This window comes from Perca flavescens, chromosome 20 (genome assembly GCF_004354835.1).
Source record: "Perca flavescens isolate YP-PL-M2 chromosome 20, PFLA_1.0, whole genome shotgun sequence".
In the NCBI taxonomy this organism is placed as follows: Eukaryota; Metazoa; Chordata; class Actinopteri; order Perciformes; family Percidae; genus Perca; species Perca flavescens.
The window spans coordinates 26,683,623-26,704,522 of record NC_041350.1 but is presented as its reverse complement, the minus strand read 5'-3'; the positions used below and the strand labels follow the sequence as shown (position 1 = coordinate 26,704,522).

The window sequence follows — 20,900 nt, the reverse complement described above, 5'->3', positions numbered from 1 at the left end:
TTTCTCCAAAGGCTATACAATCCCTCAGCCTACCTTAATCACGGATAAAACACAATTCGACCATCAAATCTCTTCATTTAATTCAGACGGTTATGAGAGGGCACGCAGAGCTCATTTCTCCATATTAAAATCACAACTAATCCAGCTGCATGTTTTAGGTCAATCATAATATTTCAGTGAAAGCAGCATTCTGAGCTAGTAGTGGTGTAAAAGCTGGACAGTAGTGAATAGACTGCAGAGTCTCAGTCACACAACAGTCACACTAACAGCCGGATTCAGTAAGTGGGCATACAAGTGCACAGTCCAGTATTGTCACACTTTAGATGTTAAAGAATCCTCAGGAGGTTTAAACCCTAAAACTCCCCACCCACACACCCACACCCACACACACACACACACACACACACACACACACACACACACACACACACACACACACACACACACACACACACACACACACTGGGAGGTTCAAGAACAAAACAGGACCTTGAAAAATAAAGATGTGATTTCTTGTGATTTTGACTTTTATGTAGCTTTCAACTCTGGAGCTTTTGGCTTTGACAAGGTCTCATTCTCTAATATATATTTGTTGTTCAGCTGTACATGATTCCTAAAGAACTGAAAATGCAGAACGTTTTGAACAATACAGGAGAATAATAATTTTCTATATATAAATAAAGAAATTTGAGCCGATGTTGAAACAAAACCTACGCCCTTGGTTTAATCTCACTCAGGATGTACAGTGAAAAAGCCTCCGATCTTTAATGCCACATTGTAGAAATACTCTGTTACAGATAAAAGTCTGCACTCAAAATCTTTCTTCAGTAAAAGTACAAAAGTATAAGTTACAAAATATACTTCAAGTACCAAAAAGTAACTCAATGTGCAAAATAATAATTCCAGGATCATATATTAGGCTTTATTTTTGGATTATAATTACAGATATATGAATGTGTTAATCACTTGAATGTAGCAGCTGGTAAAGGTGGGGCTCATTTTAATGACTCTATATCCTGCTGGGTAGCTTGTGGATTTCCCCCGGGGATTAATAACGTTTTACCTATGATACGTCATCATCATTTATGTGTTGATTTTTGCTTTCAAGATTAGCCTACGTGGGGCGCATCCTCCCTGTTGATTATATTTTGTATTATTAATTTGAATCTGCAAAAAAAAAAAAAAAAAAAAAAAATACATACATTGCAGTAAAAAGTGCAATATTTGCCTCTGAGATGTATGGAGTAGAAGTATGAAGTAGCAGAAAATGGAAATACTCAAGTTAAGTACCTTGACATTGAACTTAAGTACAGTACTTAAAGCACCCATATTATGCTCATTTTCAGGTTCATAACTGTATTTTAAGGTTGTACCAGAATAAGTTTACATGGTTTAATTTTCAAAAAATACCATCTTTTTGTTGTACTGCACAGCTCTCTCTCACTGCTGCAGATCCTCTTTTCACCTGGTTTTTGTTTTAGCTACAGAGTGAGACCTCTTTTCATCTTCTTCTTCACTACTATCTTTGATTGTACTCGCACATGCTCAGTAGCTCAGATGTAGAGAATGTCAGCCTGCTAACTCTAGAGACAGTAAAAGAAAGCCTGTTTCTCCAACTTTGGTCAGTTACAAGGCAGGATTAGCTGGGAGACTTCTAAATGAGGGCGCACATGTAAGTAGTTCTTTTGTAGATTATGGTGAACTTGTGTGTGTTGTAGCAGTGCTTTGCTATTGAGAACGACGTAGCATGCTAGTGTTAGCATGCTAACGCTAATGCTACGAGCTAACGGTTGTGGTTAGCCAGCTCATTTCGGACTGTGACGTCACAGTCCGAGCCGATTTTGAACAGCTCACTAGGAGACTGAAGGCAGGACACATTCAGAAACCAGATCTCACTCAAAACAGCATGGATGGATTTTTTTCAAAGTTTGTATGTGTGTGGAAGCACCAGAGACACAAAAGAACACCCCAAATCCCAGAAAAAGTGATTTTTTCATAATATGGGCACTTTAAGTAAATGTGCTTAGTTACCTTCTAACCACTGCGTATACTCATGTAATAAAGGGTTTTATAACACAATATAATGTAAATGTAGGCAGCTGGACATTTTCAAGAGCATTACAGTATCTGTCAACAATTTGAACTTCTCCTACGACAAACACGTTAATAAACACTTATATCTGTGTACAACCACATTATATGTGTTATTATTTTTTTTAAAGATCATTTTTTGGGCATTTATAGGCCTCTATTTGTACAGGACAGTTTAAACTTGAAAGGGGAGAGAGGGGGGAATGACATGCGCCCGCTCTACCAAGTGAACTAACCAGGGGCCCATTATGCGTGTTATTATGACACAGTTCTTAAATGTTTATTTGCTTATAGATGATAAAAAGGGAGAGTTTATGTAAATAGTTTCCTATTAGGGTTGAAAATACATTTAAAAAAACACTTTAAAATGTCAGCATTTCTGCTAACGTGCTGTAAACATGTGTTAATTAACTGCTTATAGATGATAAATAGGGAGGGTTGTTGTTTTCATTTGTCACATCATTAAGTAATAAGTATTTAGTCACTTACAACCTGACAATTAAGGCAGATAAAGTAAATAAAAGTACAAATAAAGTAATATAAATGTCTCGGAGTCATCACTGAAGCCTTTATTAGACAACATTGAGGACATTTGTGGGCTTATCCACATTCGCCACAGTTAAGATGTATAATAATGTTGAATGAGTGGATGGCCCAGCAGCCTGCGTTAGCCGTCTACCCTTTCAGCGGTGGTGAAAGGAAACCTGCTTTTAGTCGTCTGTGTGTTTACCAGTGAAGCAGCGGCCGCCTGTGGCTCCGACGCCCCACCAGATATGACATTTTAGTCTCCCTGAGTGAAAAGAAAGGTTACAGGTCGAAGAGAATAAAAAAAACAAGCTTCCAAAGCTCTTCATCATAAGTGTGCTCCGGATTTATTCATTGACAATAGACCGTGTCTCCAAATGTCTGCCCTTGGGTCGCTTTCCGGGTTTTTTCATTTTATTATTCACTGTATTTATAGAGTGCTCCATCTTCATAGGAGGAAACTACACTGAATAACAGACATGGTTTATTTCTTCTCAGCCAATCAAGAAGTCTATTTAATAGATAAATCTGCTAAATTAACTCTGCCACATTTCTCCTCACACACTAATTAAAGATAGAGACACTGAAAAGAATACGCTCATAAGCTTTCAGGGAATACATTATTACGTAAGAAATGTAAAATAGAAAAGAAAACCGCTGACTGACTTGAAAAGTGTAAAAGTTAGCTGACTCACACGACAAACCTTTGAGAGCAGTAGCCTGTTATTTACAGTTTGATGAGATCAGATACATGTCTTTCTCCCATGCAGGGAAATGAAATGCTGTTACATCAGCAGAGAAGTACAAACAGTGTCTGATTAGCATGGTTTATAGAAAACATACTATAAAGATAGATGGATAGATGATATGTATACACTGCAAACATTGCTTTTTACCAAAAAGAATAACTGTAGTTCAAGTGGAAATACAATTTATAAAGATAAAGATCAGCGCCCTGATCAGCGTACAGCCAAACACTATGAACAGGATAAAACCTAATCAAAGGCTTTAGAGCAAAGTTTTCAGCCAGCTTTTAAAAGAGGTCAGCCTTCTGGCAGGTGATTGCAACAACTCTGAAGGTAAAAGCAGCTTCAGCAGCTTTCAATTTAATCCTTGAAAAAGACTTTTTGAAGGACCTGACAGACTCTGGCTTCTAATAACCAGGCCCTTTATAGCTCTGTAGACGTGCGGCAGTAAAGTTCACTGCAAATATCACCAGATCCCCTGTATAGCTGTTTAATTTACTTCTCAGTTCATGTCCAAAAGTACAAAAACAGAAATATTGCTATCTACCCTGACAGAGGATCTCTCTCTCTCTGTATGCTGGGGACATTATCAGACAAAAATCCAGATTCTCAAGAAGATAACTACACCTTTAAGACGGATCAACCTGATTCTGAAGCCTTCATTTTTCTGTAGACATCGCTGTTGTTCCTTCTGTTTGTTCTCTCTGCAAATTCATGTTTCCCTTTACCACCCATTTACGTCTTTATTTTTAATGTTAGGGTTAATATCTAGTTTTTATTACAAAAGCAAGAATTTGCTCTGCAGAAGGAACTAAGTAAGTCATAACTGAACTAAGTGCATTTAAAAAATAAAATCATGAAGAAGAATATGTGGAAAAGAAGCTCACATGAAGGGTTGCAATACAGTCAGCATTGTGCTTTGTGTGTGCAGTGGAGTGTATGTGCAAGGGCCCCAAGTGGACCCTGAATGTTCATGTAGGTGTACAGCATGGCTATTTTAACATGGCACTTAACACTGCTACCCTGCTGATACAGTCATCCCTCCACCAGCCTATAACCTCCTCCTTATGTGCTCGATTTTTGGTATTGTTGATTTGATTAGGATTTAATGTCTATGCATCTTTTGTTTTTTTTCGTCATTCACATTTGTTCTTATTTTTTTAAAGATCATTTTTTGGCCATTTTAGGCCTTCATTTTCATCGGACAGCTTAGACTTGAAAGGGGAGAAGGAGGGGAAATGACACGCAGCAAAGGGCCACAGGTCGGAGCTGAACCCGCGGCCTTTGCGTCGAGGACTAAGCCTCTTTATATGGGCGCGCGCTCTCTACCAGGTTAGCTACCCAGCCACCCAGCATTCACATGTTTTACGGAAATAGAGACAGAAGAAAAACAGTGATGTCTCACTAAACAAAAACAGGAGAGAAAACCACAACTGAGCAGAAGAAATGGAAAAAGAAGAACAAAAAGAAAAGAAAAAATGAGAACAAAAAATAGAACAGACAAATAGAAATACATACACAGAGTAAGCATGGGTCTAACTCATACTGCCTTTCGTGTATCAGCAAATGATAAGTATACTGTTATTATCGTGCTGATTGTAAAGTTGTGGGTAAGTCTTGATGAGCTCCTGGCTGCTATTCACATATGCAATATGCAGTCATCACATCACTTTGTTGTAATAATGGCACCTATATGCGTAAACAACATCATCCTTGCAAGGGAATTAGTTCTCCAGCAGAATGATGTGCCATAATCAGCCAATTCCTTGATCAAAGTGCCTTTGACTGAAATATCCGCCTTTACTTTTTTCCACTGCTGTTTGTGCACTGCTGCTTTTTTGATGTTGAAACCCCTTTTAGAGATCCAACCTTTAACCTTTTATGGTGCTTTGTTGGTGTTAGACCCACATCAAATGCACTTAACAGCAGAGAATCAGGGTCCAGGTTGATCCACTTTCTCATAACCCGGAGCGATCTGAGACAAGTCTCCCTGCTGATTCCTCATCCATGTCACTGAAAGATACAGCTTTACTCACCAAACATCCCCCACTATCACATAAAGGGGACTGTTCTCAGAGATGCATTAAGTGGTAACATCACAGTGTCTAAGAAGCAATAATGAAGCCTGTTATGTAATGGTGTGTATGCAGCCACAATGCTTGGTTCACTTGGCTGTTTACACATGATGCTGGCATCAAAGCAATCAAACTGCCTTTGGGGGATGAAGTCAATAAGGTCCCATTTGTACTCTATAAGTAAGCTTTAAATAGGAGGAGGAAGAGCTTCCTTTAGTGTGCGCGCATAAATATATCCATGAAAGCTGTCTCATTCATCATTCATACAGGCCAGCGAGCTTCTTCATGCAGTATGTGAAGGTTGGCAGTTTCTGCTGAAAACTGAACTGATGATCTTTAACCGAGATCTGAATTCACGCAAAATGAAAAAGCAGTTGGTTTTATTTTTCCATTAGCAGACGGGAAAGAATCAGGGTGTGAGTTGATGGCTGACATCACTTCACACGCTGTGAGAAATCATGTTTTGATCCCACAAGCTCAGGTTTGTGTTAATGTACAGTACATGTACACTGGGTTGTATAAGAGCTAAAAAAAATTTCTCACCCTCACCGACCTGCAGTGGTGGAATGGTACTATCAAGTACTCTGTACTAAAGTCCAATTTTGAGGTACTTGTACTTCACTTGAATATTTTCTTTTCATGCCACTTTTCACTTCTACTCCACTACATCTCAGAGGCAAATACTTCTTACTTTTAGTTACTTTACAAATGAAGACATATGCAAAATATGAGTTTATAAAATGTGATGTTTTGTTATACCAACCTTGGATGTAAGTACAGCTGAAGTGATTGAGCGATTGACACATAATTAATTGCCAACTATTTCGATAATTGTTATTAATATTTCATATTTACAGCTTCTCAAATGTGAAGAGTGGCGGCTTTTATTTTTATTTTATTTTTTTATACTATTGGTTGGCCCAAACAAACGTTTTGAAGGTGTCCATCTGGGCTCTGGTAAGTTGTTACAGCATTTCTGACTATTTTATGATTTTTTTTACAAACCAAACAATCATTCGACTAATGGAGAAAATAATCAGCAGATTAAGCCACAATAAAAATAGTCATCAGTTAAAGTTCAAAATAAGCTCCACCTCGCCATCTACAACAGTAAAATCCTGCTTTTACATTAATGCATGAGTAATAATAATCTAACGCTATAATATACAATATAATAGTCTAACAGTCACAGGGGACATTTTTCTGCATTGAGTACTTTTACTTAAATTAATTTAATGAATCACCTCTAAAGCTTGAGTTGAACTATCTGTGCCGAGGTACATTAGCATCTAGCATGTCACTTTTTCTTACCAGTGTGCTGTAGTTTTAAAGCTAAAGGCCTCTGAAAAGAGTAAAGTCCTGCTCTTTTATGGAGATGTACATGGTGTTTTTTTCTCCCCGCTCAACCGTGAAGGATTGTTGAAGCTGCCCCAGGCTATCGCTGTGGCTTTAGTTGTATCCTTCGTCTTGCAAAGGAAGGATTGCCCTCCAAGATATGAAAGGTTTGAAGCAGACTTGAGTCAAAATAGGACTTACTAATAGTTTAAGCATTTGTTCAGAGCTGCATGGAGAGTTACAGGGAAGGGATTTCACTGTATGAAGATGGTTTAGTGTTGTTTAATGTCAGGTTTGTTTTATACTGACTTTCATATTTGTTAATATTTTTCTGCTCATGTTACTGCATGTATTAAACCCATTTAATCTGGTGAATTTAAGTCATTAAAAGCTAATTCAGCTACACTCCATGTTTGTACATTCAGTGAGAGACACTAAAAATAAGAACTACTATAACCCTGATAAGTATAACTGTCCACTCTGATGTCTAGCCTGCAGGTCAAATGGGAGCAGTGCTGTGGCCGGGTTGGGTCAGTGGGTAGAGCAGGCGCACATATACTGAGAGGCTTATGCCGTGACGCAGAAGTCCAGCGTTCGAGTCCAACCTGTTACAATTTCCTGCATGTCTTCCCCCTCTTTCTCACCTAGCTGTCCTATCCATTAAAGGTGGAAAAGCCCGAAAAAATAATCTTGTTACAATGTGAGCAGTGCCTTCATCGAATATCTTAAACGTAGTAATTGTCATGATAACAACCACATTTTCATGCAAACACATTGCTGGTTTCCTACTCTATATAGTGATGCAACCTGTGTCGTTGACATTTGCTTTTCTAACCACCCACTGTCTCTTCTGAAAAATTCATCTGCCAGTGACATGCTTTATATGTACATTTCAGTTCAAAAATAAACACAAGAAGCTGAACAGTAATGTAGAAAAATGATAAAGAAAAGAACGTCCCCCTCACTTTCTGGCAGGAAGCTGAGCTCCATCACAACCAAAACCTCATGCCATAACAACAGTTTCTTTCTGACAGCAGCTGGCCTTATCAACATCGCCCAGTGACCCCCAATGACATGGACTCTTATGTACACGGGGGTGCGAAGAAGATCTGTCATGCGTTAAATGAACGCACATCTGGGACCATTCTCCCTGTAGATTGCACACATTCTCTATAATCCTGGACAAAACTGTACAGCTTTCTAACTCTCAAACTGTTCTATTTTTACATATTAGGTAATAGTATTGTTATGATATTTTAATAGTAGGCCTACCTTTTTCATATTTTTATTGTCATTTTCTATTCCATTATGTTCTTGACTGTTGCAGTACTTTGCTTTTATTTTTCACTGCCTCTTACGTGTTTGTTGTACCCACCAAACACCAACGACCTACTTCGCAATGAATCTAACTCTGAGTCTGACAAAAAGAAATGATGGAAGAGGATGTCACAGACTAGAACCACCCACATGGTTTGATTGACAGGTGCAGTGCAACCACAGTAGTCCAATTTGTAAGGCTATTTGTGATGTCCTAAGGCACTTTGGGAGATGTAGTTTTACTTTAGGGAATGCATTTACAGTAACATGAATAATGCAATCAAATGTAAAAGACACAATTGCAGGATAAAGAGCATCTAAGCATAAAAAAAACCCTTTCTATTAAAGCAGTGCACGTTCAATCCCTATTTAACAGACTTGGGGTATAATGAACTAACATCCTGCCTGATGTCATTATCCTTCCCATAATCATCCAGTAATTCAGATTACTGGATCCGTTCATGTGGTTTAGTTACTTTGTGCACTAAATAAGATTATTGTCACGCCAAAGACGGATCTCCTGTTAAGACAGATCCTTGGAGGCATGTTCATTTCACTCAGGAGGGTAAAAGGGATTTTTTTGTGTGAATGCATAGCCTACTGTGTATAACTGCACAAAGTAGCCTACACTGCAACTGTCTCAGTGAGTGAGTGGCGCCACCTTCTGTTTAGAAATGAGCATAGGCCATGATTTCACTTGAGTCATTTTCCTGCTCTGGTTATAAACTTGTGTTTAGCCATAATCCGTCATGGAACTTTTTATTATTTAGCAGATCAGACCTGTTTGTTGCCTCACTTATTGTTTTACACTTTTACACACTTTACACACTCTAATTACACCCTTTTTTCCTGCATGGGCTCAATAAAATGAATCCTTTTTCCATTTAAAAGTCTTCAGTGATCAAGCTTCAATACTACGACAGTAACAGTTCTAAAAACCACATAGAGACACAAAGGAGACACATTGCTGAGGTCTGGAACAAGGTCAGTAATTTAGCAGACATAACTGCCATGTAATGCAGTGCAACATCACAAATTTAAGCCACAAACATTATCATACAGTCATAGCTGCACTATCAACTGGGCAAATGGGACCCTCGATCCGGAGGGCTCCCAAAGACCTCAGGTTCACTGAGTGGGAATTGGTTTTTTTAATCGGACTAACTGCACATTTGTTTAGTAATATGCACCAATAAATGAGATGAAATGAACTGAAATGATAGGGAGCTTTAATCATTCCTGCTCTGGTGTTATAAACTTGTGTTTAAAGTCATGTCCCTTTTTTGTTTACAAAGCAGATCATGAGGGGAAATACAGACTATAGCAAGTCTGTTTGTTGCCTTACTTATTGTTTTGTCCCTTTGCACTTTACTTTACACACTCAAGTACACACTTTTCCCTGCATGGGATCAATACATTTAATCTTATATTGTTTTTAGGGAGGTCTGCGGTTGTACGGTACCTCAGAACCATAGACTGTTCATTTTACAGTCAATGCTCAGAACAAGAAGGTTAGGAACAAGCTACGACCCAAATTCTCAATCGTATTGGCCCACTCTTTGAGTGACGGTGCTTTCGTCCAATAGGGATAGAGAAAAGGGAGGTCAGCTCAAACCACTGCGCAGATGTGTGCGCAGGTTTTTAATAAGATAGATATTGCTTTTGAGACGGAAACACGAACGGCTTCGGCAACAAAACACGAAAGGTCAGCACTATATTATGTGACATTACGATAGTTGAACTTTAATTCATTGTGTTATTAAATATAATTTGTGTTTCATTGAATATTTTGTCAATAATAGAGAGCCAACACAGGAAACAGAGGCTAAGTTAGCTAACGTCGAAAAATCGATTAAAGCTAACTTTTAATGCTAATTATTGTTCTTATTTTCACAATATATTTCAATTATTTACAGGCATGCATCAGTCTTTATAGTCCTTGTTGTTAGCGTGCAGCCTTTTTGAAGCCTTGTTTTAACGTCACTCCAAAACTTCCTTTATGAGTTACTTCCTCATGCCTGGTCAACTCTCGCAGGCTGTCCTTCCTTGCAAGCTTGCTGAGATAAGACTTCAAGAAGTAGTTGTGAGATTTTTATGAAATGTTATGCGTGAAATTTCCCCCAGGGTCTAGGAAAGTCAGGGAAACTGGCAAGGAAGAAAAGAAAATATTTATATTTGATCCTGAAAAGCCATAGTAATGTAACCGTGGGTGTGTTCGGTTTGGACTGAAGTGTTTGAGACGTTCATGCTGCTGCACATTTGAAGTTCAGATATTAAACTGGATTCTGGAGAGGATTAATCAGTGACTAGTCAGGGCATGGTTCACCTTCTTCGTACTCCAGACAGCTGCAACCTTGAAATGTAAGTGTTATCCTCCCCTTGAAAAAGAAACAAAAAGTTTCCAGCTGTGCAGAGTCACATCCCTTTAAAAAGAGAAAGATATAAAACGGAAACTGAAAGGGACATTTTTTAACAATTTCCTTTTTCCCCAAAAGCAAAGGATGGCTGATCTTCACTTTCACTTTCTGTTTCATTGAGTAAAAATCCCCCAAGTGTGTCTGTGATCATTGCAGACAACAAAGAAGAGCTTTCCTTAATGTGTTTTTTTTTTTTTGGGTACTTTAACAACTCACATGTAGTAAAAGTTCTACAGTAAAAATTACACTGTACAAACCTGGCGTGAATATCCGCAGTGGAAATATTAAAAAGAATGCTTTCTCATTTCACAGATGTCATTTGCCAGTGACAAGCTGTACAATGGATACTTGCGGCGGAATATGGCGACCATTGTGTATAATGTGGAACCGACAGAAATAATGATCCATCTGCCTTGCTTGACTTCTCATGACAGAGTAAGTTTCATTAGGGACAAGCCATCTCTATAGTAGGGGTGTGAATCTTTACTGTTCCCATGATTCAATTCAGATTATCCTGTCAACAATTTGATTCGATATCACGATGCATCACCTCCTTAATATTATTATATATTACTACACATGGTTTTCATCAACAAATTCAAGCATTCAGATATATGTGATCCCCCCTTTTTATTGAATCTACTTCCTGAATGTAGCGGAGTCTGAACACAGCAGACAAAAGACAAAAGGCAGAAACAAAAAAAGCAGCGACCGGAAAATAAACAAGTAACATCATTAGGCAATAATCGATTATGGTCTGTCACTGCATCGATGCATCCAGGTCCGCAATCGCGATGCATTGATGCTGTGGGTACGCGATCTGTGCTGCCTGCACGATCCGACATGCGCAAGATGTTTGCGCATGCGCAGATGATAATCCTGTTTTACGACAATTTACGACACTGCACGATCTGTTCCACGCTTGCACACCTTTGCACCGTGGGAATTTCATTCATTTCACAGTGTTCTGGTGTTCGTTTCGAAGTTCAGTAGGCCTAATACAGCAATGAATCGCAAAGGGGAGTGTGGAGGACACTGAAGGTTTGCAGTGACAGAAAGACTCAGACTTCATTCCACATGTAACAACTCCTTTATTATTTTGGATTGGCAACCACGTAAACACCTTGTAATGCATATCATAAGCTACATTTCAAAACATCACAACATCCCCACACTACACTGTCAGCACAGTGGCTCAGTGGTTAGGACTTCTCCCTCACAGCAAGAAGGTTCTGGGTTCGAATCCAGGTCATCCCGGGCCTTTCTCTGTGGAGTTTGAACGTTCCCCCCCATGTTATCACTGATAATAACTACTTAATTTAAATATCTTTATAAAACAGACCCGCCGTGTACTGCATAATGAATAACATAAAATGTAGCCATCAAAAATATGCCGCCAGTTGTAACGCCTGGCCATCAAGTGTTTCAACGCATACGTAACACAAATCGTGTAGGGAAACCATAACGTTTTCTACTACATATTTATGTGCATGCGCATATTGGATCGTGCAGGCAGCGCAGATCGCGTACCGACAGATGCAATGATTCATTTCAACACCCCTACTCTATAGTCTAGGTTACGCTGCTACCTTTTGGAGATCCCAATACACTACAAAGCAAGAAATGTTTATATCGGGCAAAATTTGTTTTTCCCATCACATCCCCTAATAATAAACATTTTTGACAAGGACACTCAAATTTGGTTATTGTTAAGCGGATATTGACAAGTAATTAATAATAATAATTTTTTTCTGTGGGGTGGGATGGTAAAACCCAACCACATAAACGCTTTCCTATAAAGACAATTTTGTCTTTATAAGTTTATTATCACTACAATACAAAAAGCCATTAACTCACTGAAAGTCATCAGTAACTAACAAACAACAAACCAATAACAACTCTGATGAATCGATTCCCTATGCTTCTTTTATGGAATCTAATTTTAGGAAACCATTCAGGCAAAAAGAGATATTCGTGGGGACATTGAAAGCATGGAGTTACTTCTGAAATGTCTGAAGAGAAGAGAAAACTGGCCGGAGCAGTTCATCGCAGCACTTGAGGCGTGTGAGCATCAAAATTTAGCAGCTGAGATTAGAGCAGAATACAACGCTCTGAGAGTCATCAACAGTAAGTCATTTAGTCAAGTACCTAATACTGTGAATTATTGTGTAGAATTGAATGTCTTGTTCCCTTATATATTAAATATAAATATTTAGCACCACCTCAAACTAGTTGTATCAAAATCTTTTCCAGGTTCTCTATGAAGTAGTATGTAATATATTGAAGGAATAAACTAAATATAATGAAATCCTTATGTACGTCGACACTGAAGTTTGTTGGATCACCACACAGTGCCACCACAATTTCATTTTAGCCTTGTGTTGAACAGGACCACGTTGTTAGCCACAAAAAAATGACCATTACATTTTCGGAACAGCTTGTTCCGAATACTCTTAAGTGTTTGAGGCTAAACATTTGTACCGTGGTTCCCAAGGTCCAATATTTTCATCATCATCTAACTGATATTGTACTTTCTGGTTGAGTGTGTGTACATTGTACACAGTATATTGGACTCATACAATGCAGTACATTGAAGTAATGTATATAATTTTCCCCTTATTCTGGAAAGGGCCAAATTTCTGACTAAGCTGTTTCCATGGCTAATGAAAGTTTACATGCAGTTGTGCAAAATAGGATATTGTTCAAAGTTTTTCACCAGTGGCGGACTTGTTTGACCGTGCAAACGCTGCTTTCCTCTTTCATTCCTTTAACCACCTTCTTGAAAACTATAATTATTTCTGAAGGATTTCACACACATAAGATATGTTTTTTAGTGAGTTTGGAACTTTCTTGTCCACATTGTGGAAACTTGTCTTCCGCTTCACCACACAGCTTTAAAAGCAATAGAAAAAATTATGACAATATTAAAGGACTGATGTTGACAAACCGCAGGGACACAGTATCAACACACTATGATTTGAAGACATTTTTGATGGCTCTTATTTTAAAAACATCTCCCTGAGGTAGGGGATTAGTTAGATACTAGATACTTATTAGATAGTTAGCTGCATCAACGCTTGACTAGCTATACTTTCTATTCTCTGAAATTTTTAACCTACCCCTAACAATCCTTTTAATTTTGATTTAATGACAACATTGTTTGCTCTGCCCTAGATTCCAACCCCAGCTCCCCTCCAACGACTGTCAACAGGGCACACGTCCATCCTGCACCCTCTGCCAGTCATATGTCCCTCCCAGATGGTGGGGCAAACAGTCAGGCTATTGTTGCTCCACCAGCTGAAGCATCAGCTCCTCCACAGCCAGCTGCCCAGGCCTCCCCCCATCTGGAAACCCCTATGCAGCAACAAGACCCCCAGAGCTCAGCAGCCAACGTTCCTGAGGCAGTTTCCCAGTCTGAGCCCGTCTCTGAGCCTCCACAGTCAAATCAGAATGAAGTGATACCCTGTCCAACACCTCCTCCTTCCCCTGTTACCCCACATAATCAGGCCACTAGAACCCCACCGCCTCAGAGGAAGATTAGATCTCACCAGGAGCCGGTGGAAAACTCTGAATCAGACATCCAGGATATCTCTGGTGGTATCGCTGTGATCCCTGATCAGCTGATTGCAGGGAACAGTGAGGTATCGATCAACTCTGTGGCTGCTCTTCAACCATCCGGTCCTGTTGAGCAGTCTGAGACAGACTCTCTGTCCCGCCCAGATCCGGTCCAAACAACAACAACCGCCACAGAGGTCAGTCCACCACAGAGTCCCTCCCCAACTCCGATAAACTCAGATGGGACCGATGGATCCTCTTTCCCAATGATGACCCCAGAGAGGCCTCCAGTCCAGGACACCACCCCTCCTGTTGACCTAAAACCTGCTGCTGTCCTGCAGCCTGAACAGATGTCAGGACCTCCTGCTACACAGGTCAGTACCAAATTATTCACATTTGAAGTACTTAAGTTTAGGACATAGTAATTATAAGGAAGACCTATCTCCATAGCTCTGACAGGTTTGGTGTTTTAGCTGAGCTAGACTCAAAAATGGTTAGACCAGAGAATATGCGGTTAAAACAGATCGGTGATGCTGTTTTGCCTTCGTTCTCTGTGAAGTTTGCTGGAAGTGATGCTTTGTAGCATTTTATGTGGGGTGAGCACTGAGCCAGACTAAAAAAAATAGCCTTTTAAAGGCTACATTGCTTGTAGGGAAATAATGGGAGTAACAGGTGAACAAGCTTTAATATATATTTTAAAGCTGTGTGTGTGTGTGTGTGTGTGTGTGTGTGTGTGTGTGTGTGTGTGTGTGTGTGTGTGTGTGTGTGTGTGTGTGTGTGTGTGTGTGTGTGTGTGTACACACAAGCTTTAAAATATATGAGAGAGAGAGAGAGAAATAGAGAGAGATGCTGATGTGAAAAATTACTTTCATATAATTTTTGGAGGAATCTCATATAACTTCTGGACAATAAATTCTGCCTCTGTGAAGTTTATAATGTTCAGTTCTTAACAGTATATCTGAGGGGTCCATTAGACTAAACTTTGAGGCAATAGTCCACACCAGCTTCCTTTTTGAAAATAAATAAATGAACTTGGCCAATGTGAGATTAATTTCCCCTGCAGGTTGTTGAAAGCAGCCCGCAGACAGGAACTGCAGCTACAACCCCCCCCCTGCCTGGTGCTGCTGGGATGGACGCCTCTCTCTGTGATGACAGCACGGTGTGTCTGAGCAAGCCTGGCCAACTCATCAGCATCCCCCCACAAAATCGTGAGCGCCCTACTATCCCTGTGCCCAGCTCACCGGTGCAGCCCTACTCAGGGAATAGTGAGCGTCTGGAAATGAGCAATGCTGCAGGTGACACTGTGACCTCTGCCTGCCTTTCTGCATGCTCTGCTGTCAGCTCCACCACCAAGAGCACAGTGTCTGCACTGCCATGCCAGGAGAACGGCATTGCTCTTAACCATAACGAACCGGAGGAAAACCAGTATGACTCTCCTTCTCAGAGTTTGGGAATGCAGGAGGTGCTGGAGAACGTGGTGCATGTATCCGAGGAGGCGTCTATCCTTAACCTAGACGGCCAAAGCCCAACACCACAAGCTCAAATGTTCAATGATGAAGCAGCCAAGGAGATCACGCCTGTACCACCACCATTCACCAACACTGTTGATACTGTATCGAGTGTTAACACCCCCTCCAGTGAGAACTACCACCCCTCTGAGCCTGCACCTGCTGATATTTCACCAGAGCCGAAGACACTGCAGGATTTAGAGAAGAAGGTGGCCTCTGGCACCCTGCCAACTAATACAAAGTACATTCTGACCGCTGCAGGAGTGGGCGCCTGTGCACTGCTGATGGTGTGGAGGTTTAAGAGATAAGGGGATTTAATGCTATAGTTCGTAGTTTCTGTCTCCCCCATGAAGAATTCTAAATAATGACAACAACACTGTCGGTGCATCCACATGATGCAATCCTTCGGTGAACATGCACCACCCCTGCTCCACACAGTTGCTAATAGCGTTTCTCCCATCAAATTAAGGACACGGAGGATAAAAAAACAAAAACATGATGGACTCTTCAGAAGAGGTAATTATATTGTAATTTTTATGCAACAGAAATGGTGGTGATGGCTTGAATGTAACAGACGTTCATTAATGTAAAATAGTCACGCACTATAGCTTTAAAGACCCCCTATTATGCTTTTTGGGATTTTTCCCATCTTTTAATGTTACAGTTTTTTGTGTATGAAATAGATTGCTTTTGAGATGTACAAAACACATGTCGCTGCAAAAGGATCTTTATTTCCCACAGAAAGCAATTTTTCTCAACTGCCTAAAAACGCCTCGCCCACATTCCTCTTTGAAATTCCTCAACTAGTGATGCCACTGATTGAGAATGCCAGCCCAGTTTTTGCATATGTGCTGCCCATTAGTGCTGCCTAAAGGCCGCTTTATGCTTCTGCGTCGAATCGACGGCGTACCCCTGCAGACCCCTCTGCGTCTACGCTGGACCCTACGCTGTAGCCTGACTTGCACCTCTCGAAAAATGTAACCTCACGTCGCAGCGACGCTCAGCTGTGGATTTCCGCTGACTCATTTCCTGGTTCTCCTTCTCCATAAACAACATGAAATCAAGGAGAGGGTTAACTTTTCCTGCTACAGATTTCTCACCGTGGTCAGAAAACACAGGGGAGACACTTTGGTTCTCTCACTATGACTCTAGAGTCACTTCTTGCTCACACACACACACACACACACACACACACACACACACATGCTTGCTCGACGCACACACCAACGCATAAGTATAAACATCAGGTCACTTACGTATGGCTATGGCAAAAGCTCTGCGTGGAGTCTCCGCAGAACCATAAAACGGCCTTAGGCAAGCACAGCCCGCCCAGCAGCTTGTTTGAATTTGGTTGACTTACTACAACAGAGTGGGCCAGCTGACCAATCAGAGCAGACTTGGCTTTTTAGGAAGGCAGGCCAAAAGCTCAGACTAAGTGTTTCAAGCAAAGAAGCTGCATCAAAGAGCAGTATGAGTAACGTTTTTTTTTTTTAACATCAAATGTAAACCTATTGTAGTAGACCCCACGAGTACAAATATGATGCTAAAAAGGAGTATAATAGGGGCTCTTTAATACCTTTTAACAGAAGACAAGATTAGACTTCAAGGCTTTTAAAAGAGGATGTTATGGTTATGGCGCCTTACTGTAGTCACTGGACTGGGATGACGTGAGGCAGCTGTTTAATAATTACCTTTTAGTACTGATAGCTGACATGCCAGACTGTTGATCATGTGTATGCTGTTGTGTTGGACTATGTTTTATCATTTTACTGTTGAATGAAGTTGGCCCTAAAAACCAAAACTACCCTTCTTATCCTAGTTTGGAAACGTAATGGATCTGGGTTGAGATCTCAGGTTTTTTATGGACTTGCTGCAAATAAGTGGTTTGTAAAGATACACTGATGCTGTCTTTTAATGATAGAAATGTTTGTATGTTCACTTTTCTGAAAAGCACTTTCAAGATAAGACTGCTGGCTGTCATCCAGTGAGGGTTATTGTACCAAGTACCAATTTTACTGGATGTGTAATGCGGAAGAAAGAGTACCAGCATCCCACTCTGTAAATAATGGCTAGTGCACTGTATTTCTTTGTACATACAGTGTATGTATAGATAGATACAGTATATATACATACAGTGTATATACAATTCCCCACTACCCCTATCCTGGGTCCTAAGGGTTCTGGGCAGTATCTTAGCTGTTCCTAGGACTGCACTCTTCTGGACCAATATCTCAGAAGTTGTTCCTGGAATTTGCTGGAGCCGCAGTTTAGGGGGTTACAGCCCCAAGTGCTACCATTACCACTGGAACCACTGTTGCCTGTGCTTTCCACATCTTCTCCAGCTCTTCTCTAAGCCCTTGGTATTTTTCAAGCTTCTCGTGTTCCTTGTTATGATGTTGCTGTCACATGGGATGGGTACATCTATCACAACTCCCTTCTTCTGCTGAACCCAGTTTGGTTAGCCATCACCATTATATCAGTCTGGATCTGAGGTTCCACAGGAGCTTAGCTTTATCATTCTCAGCCACCTTAACACACACACACACACACACACACACACACATATATCCGTTGCACACTCTTTGCAAGTCTGAGCATGCTCAGACTTGCTAACAGCATCTCTTCTGACTCATGCATGTTTGAAATTATGAATACCAACTTTTGCCTTCTAACAGGCGATTGGGAGTCCCTTTGTTTAGATACAACAGGTTTAAGAACTCTTTATACATCAGTCTATCCTGTTGCTAAACCAAAATCAGCGTGCTGCCAATTAAGATCTGAGGATATGATAAAACATATTTCTTTGCCATGGCTGTTGATATGTTTTCTTCTTTGTATTATATGTGTAATTGGTGTCTAACTCTGTGTATTTTTCTCTTTTTTATTTTTTTATTTTGAGCGGAGCTGCTCGGGAACGCAAAATGAATTTCAGTGTAAACAGACAATTAAGTTGTATCGTATGGTGCATATCCTATATACAGCTGATATATGTATTTAAAAAAAGAATCTCAAAGAATTCTCAGTCACTTCATAATAAAATGACATACTTTGCAAATGTATTTGTAAATCCTGACCAGTTGCTTCCACACTTTTTAAAACCATGGTATGTCCTGTGTATTAACTGTGAGCTCTCATGTCATTAGTTGCATATTTAACTGGTAATGGTAATGTAAATTGCTTAGTTTTTTCCGTTTTAATGTTTGAAACCATCAAAAGAATAAAAATGTAGTTGGTGTAAGCATCGCCTAGAACATTTTTGGGGCATTTTTAGGCCTTTATTGACAGGACAGCTGAAGAAATGAAAGAGGAGAGAGAGGGGGGAACGACCTGCAGCAAAGGGCTGCAGGTCGGAGTCGAACCCGAGCCCTCTGTGTCGAGGAGTAAACCTCTATATATGCGTGCCCGCTCTACCAACTTATATTTATAATAGATATATCATTTCTGAATTCTCCGCCTCCAGACACACAGTAGCTCGTCTCGTTCACATCCACTGCTCCGTCGCCGGTCCCTGCAGAGAGAGAAAGCTCATATACATATTTATAGTACGCACCAACACCAAGGCAAAGTCTTCCTATGTAAAAACTTTCTTGGTAATGAATCTGGCTCTGATTCTGACAAAAAGAAATGATGGAAGAGGATGTCACAGACTAGAACCACCCACATGGTTTGATTGACAGGTGCAGTGCAACCACAGTAATACAATTAAGGCAATTTGTAATGTCCCAAGGCACTTTGGGAGATATGGTTTAAATTAAGGCAATGCGTTTAACATGAGTAATGCAATTGAATATGAAAGACAAGTTTGCAGGATAAAGAGCATCCAATCATAAAAATACTTTCTATTTAAGCAGTGCACTCAAACATATTCAATCCCTGTTTAACAGACCTGTGGTATAATGAACTAACATCCTGCCTGATGTCATTATCCTTCCCATAATCCTTCAGTAATTCAGATCACTGGATCCTGTTCATGTTGTTGACTTACTTTGTGCAGTAAATAAGATTATTGTCACGCCAAAGACGGATCTCCTCTTAAGACAGATCCTTGGAGGCATGTTCATTTCACTCAGGAGGGTAAAAGGGATTTTTTTGTGTGAATGCATAGCCTACTGTGTATAACTGCACAAAGTAGCCTACACTGCAACTGTCTCAGTGAGTGAGTGGCGCCACCTTCTGTTATGATATGAGCATACCATAAGCCATGATTTCACTTGACTCAGTCATATTCTTGCACAAAGTACACTGCTACTGACTCAGTGAGTGAGTGAGTGGCGCCACCCTCTGTTTAGAAATGAGCATAGGCCATGATTTCACTTGAGTCATTTTCCTGCTCTGGTTATAAACTTGTGTTTAGCCATAATCCGTCATGGAACTTTTTATTATTTAGCAGATCAGACCTGTTTGTTGCCTCACTTATTGTTTTACACTTTTACACACTTTACACACTCAATTACACCCTTTTCCCTGCATGGGCTCAATAAAATGAATCCTTTTTCCATTTAAAAGTCTTCAGTGATCAAGCTTCAATACTACGACAGTAACAGTTCTAAAAACCACATAGAGACACAAAGGAGACACATTGCTGAGGTCTGGAACAAGGTCAGTAATTTAGCAGACATAACTGCCATGTAATGCAGTGCAACATCACAAATTTAAGCCACAAACATTATCATACAGTCATAGCTGCACTATCAACTGGGCAAATGGGACCCTCGATCCGGAGGGCTCCCAAAGACCTCAGGTTCACTGAGTGGGAATTGGTTTTTTTAATCGGACTAACTGCACATTTGTTTAGTAATATGCACCAATAAATGAGATGAAATGAACTGAAATGATAGGGAGCTTTAATCATTTGAGCTGAGTTTTGTGGCCCTGTCTTCTAAAAAAGGATACACAGAGGGAAGTATGGATTAATGATGAGGGTAAGTACCAATAGAAAAAAAACAATATACAAATGTTGCCACTGCAGTCGCTTGTAGTTGTCTAACACAGATTAGTCATGATTAAGTGTGGATAAGTACATTTGAAATATATGCTGCATACTAAAATACATATCTGTATAAAATAATAGCATAAAGTGTAAAAAAAAAATATCAGCAGTGGTGGAATATAACTAGGTACATTTACATAAGTACTGTACTAAAGTACAAATTTAAGGTACTTTACTTGAGTATTTCAATTTCATGCTACTTTTTACTTCTCCACTACCTTTATGTCGTTAATTTGCAGATAATTTTACTTAGAAACCTATGATCAGTTTATAACCATGTAAGTGTTATTTGTAAATATTATAACATTGGATTATTATTATTATTATTATTATTATTATTA

General features: G+C 39.8%; 1 protein-coding gene across 1 annotated transcript; it reads left to right on the top strand.

Moving 5' to 3' along the window:
* The first annotated feature begins 9,709 nt into the window (after positions 1-9,709).
* On the top strand, positions 9,710-16,662 carry LOC114546615 (pollen-specific leucine-rich repeat extensin-like protein 1). The gene is made up of 5 exons (XM_028565533.1): positions 9,710-9,794; positions 10,819-10,941; positions 12,453-12,633; positions 13,681-14,435; positions 15,125-16,662. Exons 2-5 carry the CDS (start codon positions 10,819-10,821, stop codon positions 15,875-15,877), a joined length of 1,812 nt encoding a protein of 603 aa, XP_028421334.1. The 5' UTR covers positions 9,710-9,794; the 3' UTR covers positions 15,878-16,662.
* Positions 16,663-20,900: the final 4,238 nt, after the last annotated feature.

What these genes read in the sequence shown, in the direction of transcription:
- LOC114546615 (XM_028565533.1), top strand. Translation starts at nt 10,819, where the DNA reads ATGTCATTTGCCAGTGACAAGCTGTACAATGGATACTTGCGGCGGAAT. An exon ending in CGCTCTGAGAGTCATCAACA is followed by an intron (nt 12,634 to 13,680) that starts GTAAGTCATTTA and finishes GCTCTGCCCTAG; the next exon opens with ATTCCAACCCCAGCTCCCCT. An exon ending in CAGGACCTCCTGCTACACAG is followed by an intron (nt 14,436 to 15,124) that starts GTCAGTACCAAA and finishes TTTCCCCTGCAG; the next exon opens with GTTGTTGAAAGCAGCCCGCA.